Source organism: Drosophila virilis, chromosome 2 (genome assembly GCF_030788295.1).
Source record: "Drosophila virilis strain 15010-1051.87 chromosome 2, Dvir_AGI_RSII-ME, whole genome shotgun sequence".
In the NCBI taxonomy this organism is placed as follows: domain Eukaryota; kingdom Metazoa; phylum Arthropoda; class Insecta; order Diptera; family Drosophilidae; genus Drosophila; species Drosophila virilis.
The window spans coordinates 31751435-31762044 of NC_091544.1; the positions used below are offsets into that span (position 1 = coordinate 31751435).

Below are 10610 nucleotides of genomic sequence, written 5' to 3' on the forward strand. Positions count from 1 at the left end.
CGTGTGTGTGCACTTCTCTCCCTCGAGGCAGGTGCGACCCTTATAACGACTGCCAACAATTTGTATAAAATATTGCGCCCGTACCAACAACCGGGCCACTAAATAACGCATACAAAAAAAAGTACAGAAAAAAAGGAGCTGGAAATAAAAGGAACAGTTAGCGCTAAAAGCCCCCATTTACCAGACACAGCCCCCGTTCCCAGTGCAAGTGACAGTTTTGGAGGGTTTCTTCTGCTTCCTCTTTGTTTGGCCCCTTTCCACAGATTGTTAATAGCTGCAGTCCAACTGTTCCCAGCGAGTATCTGGCTGTGAAGGACAGTGAAAACTCTCTTAAGTAACAGTTAGTTTTTGTTTCCATTATCAAGAAAAAGTTCGCTTAAACAAGATGCGGAAGAAAGAAATAATAAAAGAAATAAAAAATCTCTGCTTAAAAATATTCAACTTTATTTCTTTTTAAATGTTAGGCATTACTCGGCGTTGTCAGGCTCCAAAACGCGGGATTTCACTGTATCTGAGTGAAAAGTATCTGGAGTGTAAAAGTATCTGCGTATTTCTGCGGAAGAATAAATAGAAATCTCTGTTTTAAAATACTTTATATTATTTCTTGTTAAATGCTAGGAATTATTCGGCGTTGTTGGGCTCCAAAACGCACTATTTTTGAGGAACTGTATCTGTATCTGAAGTGAAAAGTATCTTGAGTGTAAGAGTATCTGCGACCAACTGAAGCAAAGTGTGCACAAAGTATCTACCAATTGGACTTATGCTTTGTTGCTTACTTTGTTGTTTGTTTGTTGCTCTTGTTTTTCTCAGTGTATAGAATACTTGTTGTACAATGCTGGCAAGATTATGGCAATTGTGGACTGTCTGGACTGTCCGTGCCGGCAGGGGCACTGTTATTATTTTGAAATTATTTTAAATATACGAGCTGGGCTTTTATTTTATCTTTATAGGCAGCCAGAGGGTCTCCGAGGTGGGCCTCAGCTCGACTCAGCTGTGCGTGCAGTTGAATTTCTAGGGAGTGTCCCGGGTAGTTCAAAGAAAGGGTGATTAAATGATGAGCCATCAATTCGTATTCGAAATATATTATTAAAAAGTCCATCAAGTGCGAGAGAGATCCGCGCCAGAGTCTAATACATGCATACATACATACATACATACATATATCATTGACATACATACATATTATCTCGAGTTTTATTCTACATACATAATTATTGGGCTGCAAACAAAATTCTTCAAATAACCAAAGCTATATAACTATAATTTGATGTCAGGGTCGTCTTTTTGAGTGAAGGAAAACAGAAAAAAGCGCCCGAACCCAACGACATTCCGAGCAACGGTTTGTTCTCAAAGGTATTTCAACGGAATCCGTTTAATAGCATTTGCAATAAAAATGGAAAACGGAAAAAAAAAATGGATAAAATGAGAATGAGACTTGAAGAGAAAAAACAGAGCTAACCTCGCGGTCAAATATTCAGGCAGTTTTTTATATGCCACTATTATAACTGCAATTTCTGGAGACCTCGTCTCGAGATCCTTGCTTTTTGATTGGTCCGTCGAAGGTCAGTTTAATTATGCATTTGACAGCTGTCACGGCAGATGGAGAGGGGTGGGTAGGGGGGAATGGGACTTGTTTTTGGAAGCCAAATAGCTCGCATGCCTGACAATTAGTTGCATAATTTAAAGTCCAACGAAAGAGAGAGAGAGAGAGCGAGAGAGAGAGAGAGAGAGAATAACAGAAATTGTTTATAACTCGATCGGTCGATTGCGACTGCGACTGCGAACGCGAATGCGAATGCGGAATACAATGAGAATGAATAATTCCCGATGGGCCTGTGGGGGCTATTAAAAAGATGCCAATGTGTGCCCAGCAATCAGCAGTCCACAAAAATGGCCATGATGAATCAGTAAGGAGCTGTCGACTCTGTTGCAAAAGTATATACAATACAAAAATACATTATATAGGCAGGCAACTTCTGCGAAGCCCACACCAAGATACAAAGATACATTTTTAAAATGTTAAATTGATGCAGGCAACTGGTAACTGGAAGCGACGAGGGGGTGGGGGTGGGGAGGAGGCATCTGGAAGAGGGGACAACTCACAGCACTAACCATAAAAAGGTATTTAGCAATTTAGATGCATTCGACGTCGTGTCCGAGACGAACGCAATCTCCAACTGAAGTATGCAAGCGGTTCGCTTTCCAGCTCCTCAAGATGTTTGTTGTTGTTGTTTCCTGAATATCGCACGCTTCGATCTCGGCTGCTGATTGCGCAGCTGGAGGGGATGAGCGCGTGTATGTGTGTGTGTGTGTGTGCCTTGAAAAATGAATTGCTTAGCGCTCGCTCGCCCAAATAGTCCATGGCATAAATTCCGAATGGGAAACGCATCAATCAACGGTTTAAGCGTCTCAGCCTCTGCAAGAGCATGGAATGAACGCACAAAGAGGACGTGCAAAACATAATCACTGAAAGCTCGCAGTTGGAAAGGGACAGAGATGAGCGCCAAACAAAACAATGAAGAGAGCGGCTCTGGAATCAAAGAGCGCGTTTTGCAGACTCGTGACGATATTGCTGGAAAGATTAGAAGGCGCAATGGCAGCCAAAAAATTAAATAAGAAAAGATAACAGCCTAGGCATGAGAGCCCGAGCCCAAGCCGGAGCCTGAGCCTGAGCCTGTGCCCACAATACGTGGAACGGCAAATAAAACAAGTCGAGCCGAGACGAGAACAAATAGGCGAGTCATCGGCATGACCATGGCAAGCGGATTAGCTTACCTGCGCCGGGGCGGGCGGGACGCAGCGGAGTCTGAGCCGCTCCCCTGAGTGCCGGGTTGCCGCAGCCGAAGCCGATGCCGGTGCCAGCTAAAAATTTACGATTTTAGCACAGATTGTAAAGTAAATTTTCCTGTTTTTATTTCGAATTAACAAGCGGGGCCCAGGCAAACAGACGGCGACTGCGAGACAGAGATAGCAACAGCGACCGCCACAGAGAACAAGAAAAACACAGCAACAACAACAACAACTACAACAACGACTATGTCGTGGCTTGTGAAAATAAAAAACGAAAGTTTCATGCATGTTTTTTTTCTCATCTCTTTTTTTTTTTTTTTTGTTCTTTTTTGTGTGATTCTTCTTTAGAATGCGCATTACAGGAAGCCGTGGATCGAACCGGTTGGTTCTTTCAACGCGAATGAGCCGACCCAGGCCGAGCTGAGCTGAGCGGTTACTTAATAATGCAAACAGGTTTCGGACTGGGCTGATCTAAGGATGCGATGCGAGGGATTGCCAAGTAGAAAGGCCAGCGAAGTTATGGATATGAGATGACGAACTAGCTTTTTATCAAGGCGATGACAAAGCGCGATTAGAACGACAACAGGAAATCTGAGAATGTGGGCTGGATTTAATGAGCGAGCGGTTGTTTTAAGAGAGGGTAAGTTTAGAAAAGAGCTGTTTTGGGTTTCTTTTGTTATGCATTTACGAAATATATAACGGTTTAATTCAAGATGCCCTTAAGAGCATCTGTAAAGAGAAATGCATGTACTTGCATACACACATACATACATACATACATGTACGTATTCGTGTCCATTCTGTTGCAGCGCCTAAGCTAATTACCGTTGATTCAATTTGCCCATAGCTTATTTTCTTGGGCAATTTCCTGTTTCTCTTTGCCATACCTTGCGGTCTTCTCGTACCTATTTTCTTTAATTTGAGCAGTTTGGTAATTTAAAATTGGAACCCCCTCTGCTTTACCTGCCCATAATCAACTGTAATGCGGCCGACTCGGCGTTGAGCACGCAAGCAGGCAGTCAGCAAACAACAGCAGCAACAACAACAACGACCCAAACAAAACATATGCTTCAACAACAACAACAATGGCAACTATAATGGGCACGCCAAATTCACAAAGCTTCACACACAGACACATATCCAGACAGTCACACACACAAACACAACACTGACACACCTCCCCATTTTTGTATAGTACTCTGGCGCTCGTAAATTATAGCCGACTTGTGTGCTTGTATTCGTATTTCACGAAACAGCTGATTTGTTATCAACAGCGCTGAATGAGCACACAACAGAGAGAGAGAGACACATACGCAGAACGAACGAGAGAGCACTAAGCTTCAAGTGCTGAATTCTCACGCTCAGCAGCGGCACTAACAACAACAAAAGGTGGAAGAAATAATAATAAAAAAAAACTACAACGACGCCAACGGCGGCTGCTGCTATGGCAACGACCTTCCTTATTTATTACAATGTGTGTAATCGTCTACTGTGTATGTGTGTAGCAGCCAGTATGTGTGTCGTATGTGTGCTTACAGACGACGGCAAAGCTGTTGTTGCTGTTGTTGTTGTTGTTGTTGTTGTCGATGATGCTGCTGAAGACGATGTCGTTGGGCAAGGGGAGGGTGGCAACGGAAGGCGCTGACTTAAATTGCTTAGTTTTTAGTGCAGAAATGTCTGCAACATTTAAGTTTAATGCTGGCTCGTTACTGTTGTTGCCGTTCTGCCGTTGCTGCCGTTGTCGCTTCTTATGCCTCGTTCGCTTTTCTGTGTGTGTTAGAAGGAGAAGGGGTGTAATCTCTTTTGCTGGCAGCTTTTGCACTGAAAATCTTGTGCTCATTGCGCAGTTTCCGTGTGGCTTAGTTTGAATTTTATTTTATGTAGTTGTTGTTGTTCTTTTTTTTTTTTTTTGCAACAGGGCAGCTGTCGTTGTGAGTGTTGATTCTTTTTTGGGGATTTTATTTTAGTGCCGCACCTTTGTACATAATATAGAACAAAAGAGCACAAAGAAAGACGTAAGAGATGACAGAAAATTGCAGTAAAATAGTAAAGCGGAGCCTTGGGCTGACAAGAATTAAGTGATATACATACATACATAAATGGAAAAAGGGAATACGTGCAATATATGTACGAATGTGTGCGTACTGAATTCTCTTGAAGCGATAGATTTTTGTATTTATGTACATGCATGAATGTGACTGCATTTTCAAGAGCTTGTCGCCAGGGCTATTAAAAGGCAGCCAACAAGAGTTTGATGGTAAATGAATGATCAAAGGAGCGCATAAAACCGAAGCTGCGCAGAGGCAGAGGCCATAAAGAAATCATAAAAATTAAAGCAGGGCAACACTTAAAACACACGCTTAAAAGAGCGAGAACGGCAGCAGAGAAATATGATTACAAAATAAAAGGCAGCAGCAGCAGCAGCAGCGACAGCGACGTCGCTCTCTCGCACAACACGAAAGCAGTTGTAAAGATGGCCGCCGTGGCTATTATATAGCTGAATTTGTAAGCGACACCAACACTTTTATACACACACACACACAACACACACACGAACGCAGACCGCACAAGAGAGACAGAATGAGAGAGCAAACATGTGATGCGGCATGTGTTTCAGTTACAGCCACTGAATGCAATTGGCTTAAGCGTTTGCAGCAACGACACAATTCAACGCGCGCGCGTATGTGTGTGTGTGTGTGTGTGTATCAATGTGCGCTGAATACGCGGCGACGTCACGGCCCAGTCGGCAATCAGCTGTGCGGCAGCTCTAATAAAACAGCAGGTAGAACGCTGGCCAGCAAAAAGGGCCACACTGCGAGAGCCAGTCGCTTGAGAGAGCTTGACGCGTGCAGACGACTTTGTAAACGTAACTCGGAAAAATAGCAAGAATTTAACAGCATACATATTGCCATTGAAATAATGTAAATAGCAGCAGTTAAAAAAACAACAACGATATGAAAAGAATTATTTAAAGTGACAGTAAAACGAGCTACATGTGCATGAGTATATGTGTATACAACGTGAACGAACAATTTATAACCAAGCTAAAGCAACAACAAACATCTAACATTTACGGTAGCGTCGCGAAACAGCTGTTAGTGTTCGCTCTCAGTCGCTCTTAATTCAGCAAAACTCTGATGATTCAGCGCTACGCTCTCACTCTCTCTCTCTCTCTGTCTCTCTCTCTGCTCGCTGAACAAAAATTACAAAATAATTGACAACAGTCAAGAGTCCGTTTCATTTCGCTTGCGCTGCTCAACGTAAACGGACGTGCTCGAGCAATTCTTTCTGCCTGTCGATAGCGTATAAAAAACTGTAAACCACACGCGTGTATTTGCATAAAAATTTGTAAAGACTGAACCAATAAAATAAAACAAGCAAAATACAAACTCAATTTGCAGCTAAAATAGTTAAAAAAAAAAAAAAAAAAACACAAGACTGATTAACCAATACAATAAATGCAAAACAATTGAAATACGGGTGCGACAAAGCAACAAAACGAAACCGAAAGCAAATTCCAAAAAACAAAAAAAAGCAAGCAGTAACAACATATGGATTAAGGTTCCTCTTATATATACACACACACACACACACACACTCTCAAACGGATTAACAGCAGCTTTAACTACAGTTAAACGCTGTCTCTCACTTTTTGGATTACCAGTGCCAATAAAATTTGTCAAAGTCAAAGTCAAAGTGCAGTGAAAAAGCTCTAAAACAAAACAAAAATGAAATGCTAAATAAATTAAGAAAAGATTAAACAACAAATAAAGCTTTAAACCTTGTGCAGCAGCAGCAGCAGCAGCAACAACAACAACAACAACTAAAAAATGACGATGGCTGCGTGTTATGCTAATTATGACATGTCCTCCATGTCGTCTCTCTCGCTCTCGCATAGCATGTCAGCAGCTCTGCAGCAGCAGCAGCAGCAGCAACAACAGCTGCAGCAACAACAGCAGCAGCAGCAGCATCATCAACAACAACAACAGCAGCAGCAACAACAGCAACAGCAGCAGCACATGTATCATGCTGCAGTTGCAGCTCATCAGCAACAATTGCTGCAGCAGCAACGCCATCAGCAGCAGCAGCAGCAACAACCACCCGCCAGCAACAACAACAACACACGCCATGCAGCTGCGACGCAGGTTGCAACTGCCGTTAGCCAACGCCAACACAGCAGCAGCGGCGGCGGCGGCGGCGGCAGCGGCAGCGCCAGCACAGCAACAGCTGCCAGCAGCAGCGCCAGCAGCAACAACAACAACAGCAGCAGCAACGGCGTCGGCGGCGGCGGCGGCAGCAGCAGCGCCGCCGTCAGCAGCAACAAGGACTACAGCATTCCACTGCACGTCGACTGCAGCGTCGAGTACGAGCTGCCGAACCAGCCAAAGCCGCCCGCCGGGCAGCGCGTCGAGCCGCTGCTGATGATCCATCCCTGCTATTTCCGCAAAATGGAGTCGCAGCGGCGCAGCCCCTTCGTGAACAACATGCAGGCGACTGCGACGGCGAGCGCACGCAGCGCGGCCAGCAGCGCTGTTAGCAGCGCAGCGGCATTGGGCAGCGGCGCGGCAACAGTTGCAGCAGCGCCTAGCAGCAGCAGCGCAGCTCGTCGCAAAACCCAACTGCAGCAGCAGCAGCAGCAGCAACAACAACAGCAGCAGCAGCAGCAGCAGCGGCAGGCAGCGTATCAGCAGCAGCTGCGGCAGCAACAGCAACAAATGTCACAAATGTCGCAGCAGGCGCTGTATCCAGTGCAGCAGCAGCAGCAGCAGCTGCGGCAACAACAACAACAACAACAACATCGCAACCAAAGTCGTCAAAGCCAAAGCCAAAGCCACGCAGCAGCCAACTCAGTCGCAGCAGTCGCCGCGGCAGCAGCGACGTCGGCATCGGGTCAGTGGGAACAGTTGGCCGCTGCGCTGACGCCACACCAACAGCAACAGCAGCAGCAGCAACAACAACAACAACAACAGCATTCACATGCACACCCACACACTCACTCACACCCACACACACACTCACATGCACACACACACCAACAGCTGCAGCACCCGGCGTCCCTCTATTCTGCAAAAAGCAGCAGCGCAGCCAGCGTCGCCTCTGCCTCTGCCAATGCCGCTGGCAAACGCGATGCATTGATTTCGGGCAGCAGCAGTTACGTCAGCAGCGCTGCCAAACATCAGCATCAGCAGCATCAGCAGCAGCAGCAACAGCAGCAGCAGCAGCACTGCCTGCCACCTCCTGTCGCACCCTGGGATGCGGCGGCAGCGGCGGCGACTGCGCTGCTCATCGACCGTTCCCCGATGGCAACTGTTCCTAGCAATTATCAGGCCGGTCCTGAGGCCACGCCCATGCACCGGCTGCCGCCTACAGCGTCCACTGACAAGCTGAGCGGCAAATATCGCCAATATCTGCGCACGCAGCATCGCATGCATCCCTACGCAGCAGCGGCAGCGGCCGCCTCCCTCGCAGCGGCAGCGGCCGGCGCCAATTTGGGGCCAGCTTCGTTTGTGCCCTTTGGCACGGCGGCGACGTCGGCGACGGCAGCGCCAACATTCCAGCAACTGCAGCAAATCTCCTGCTACAACGTGTGATCCAACAACAACAACAACAACAATAACAGCAAAGGCAGCAACAACAGCAACAACAACAACTACTGAGACAGACGCTTACAAAGTAAACGTCAACGAAGAAGAAAGGAGAAAGAAAAATAACTGCAAATCGCTTTCTGTTTTAGTTAACAAATTTTTTAAATGTTCTGTTATTCCCTTTTGATTTTCTGTACCCTGTTTTACTGTAGGGCTTGCAATGTGCCTGGTGTTAAACATTAAACATGTAAACAAAACAACGGTATTGGCAATAAAAGAGAGAGAGAGAGAGCGAGCAAAAAGGGTGTCGCAGCTAATGCATGTGTGCACATGTACTTATTATGTATGTGTGCTATGTGCCGTTATGAAAGCACGCTAGATGCCCAAAAAAAAAAACCAAAACATAAAGCTCTGTTTTGTGCAGTGTGCGTGAGCTCTTCGAAGGAAGCGGCGGCTTTTGACAGCTCCGCTTGAGACTTGAAAGCAAAATGTAAAATTTCAATTGTGATATGCTAAAAAAAAAAAAAAAAAACGATTTATGTAAAAACAATTCAGCTTTAAAGTTCATCATCTGTTTTTATTGTCAGTAAAGAAAGTGTTTTGTATAAAAAGGCCCAGGCAATTGGAAAGCCGGTAAATATTTAATTATTGATTTATACTTAAATTAGCTGCGAAAGATTGTTGCCAAAAAGCCCAAAAGAGAAAAATAATTGAAATTTACTTGTTTTTTTTTTTTATTACAAAAAGTAAAAGTAATTTGTAGTAATTCGATAAACAAACAACCAACAAACAAAAAAGAAAAAACAAACAAAAAAATGCAAACTATTGTAGTGATATTTGTTATAAAATAATTTTAGTAATTAATTTAATTTAAATTAAACAACAAGGAAACCAACAAAACAAAACAAAACAAACACATTGCGTGTAAACCAACAACAAAAAAACAAAAACAACAACAACAACAACAACAATAATAACAAGTAAATGAAATGCTAAAAACTAAACATATGCTTATTTAATTACTATTGCTATTCACTAAACGAAAATGAAGAAAATATACAAAATCTCTTAAAGGACAGAATTGTTACGAACAAAATTATTATATTTGAAAACAGGTAGAAGCAGAAGAACACACACACACACACACACCACAACACAACATACATTTAAATGCAAATAAAATATATTCCAAATTATGCGAAGTAATTTGAAGCGAAATATGCGACAAAAAAAAAGTAAACGAAAATGTAGCAAATTGTGTTTTCAATGACGAAAGGAAGGCAGACAGAACGACACAGACAAATAGATAAGCATAGAGAGTGAGAGAGAGAGAGAGAGAGTGAACACACTGCAGTTCAATCGATGTAAATACCGTAAGAGAGCGCAGCAACTGTTTTTTTTTTTTTGCCGTCGGTACTTTGTTGGATTATTTTACAGTTAGTCGCCTCTCTTTCTACACATTATTTTTTTTTACTTTTTGTTGTCACTGTGTGAGCTGCTTTAATTTGATTTCTTGCTCGCCTCGTGCTTTGCCTCGGTTTTGGTGTCAGCTTTGCGTCGTAGCCACCCCCCTCGCTGCCCCCCGCGCACCGACATTCGTTTTGATTGATTGTTGTCATTGATGGAAGACTCTTTGGCTTCGCCCCGCACGCACAGTGGTGTGAAGTCAGAGTCTTTAATAATGAGTAAGAGGCCACATAATGGGCCCTCTATGTTGTCGGAGATTACAGGGTGTGCAGGGCATATGATAAAGTAAGAAATCATATCATTTAATTAAATTGAAATAATTTCAAATCTTAATTTCCTATGGCTGATAACTTGACACATTTCCTAACTAAATATAAACGAATTTCGCATTTCGCCAATTTCCTGCTTACAAATTCAAATTTCATAGGAAATCCGGTTGGAAAAAAACATAAGGGTGGTCATTTCTTCAAGTTTTTAATGCATTTCCAAATGCTACGCAACATTTAACCGGAATAAAGCAGCCGTCGGCTTAATTAAACAAAATGTTTCATTTGAAAAAAAAAAGCAAATAAAAAAGAGGCGTTAAGTAGAAAACGACATCCGTTTCCCATTGACCAAAAGTGGACTCGTTAAACCATTTGATTTGTGACTCGTTTAAAGCGAATCCATTCACATGATTCACTTTGGTCTGCCCTAAATCCAAACGAGTCCAAGCCATGTCAAGACTCACGACAAGACAACCATGACAGGAACTGGCCGCGACTGCCT

The 10610-nt window shown here is 43.7% G+C and overlaps 1 protein-coding gene across 1 annotated transcript; it reads left to right on the forward strand.

Moving 5' to 3' along the window:
• The first annotated feature begins 5605 nt into the window (after window positions 1-5605).
• On the forward strand, window positions 5606-9379 carry corto (centrosomal and chromosomal factor corto). The gene is given in 3 exon segments (XM_032433832.2): window positions 5606-6947; window positions 7001-7071; window positions 7073-9379. Coding segments are annotated over 3 exon segments (1707 nt in total). The 5' UTR covers window positions 5606-6620; the 3' UTR covers window positions 8382-9379.
• Window positions 9380-10610: the final 1231 nt, after the last annotated feature.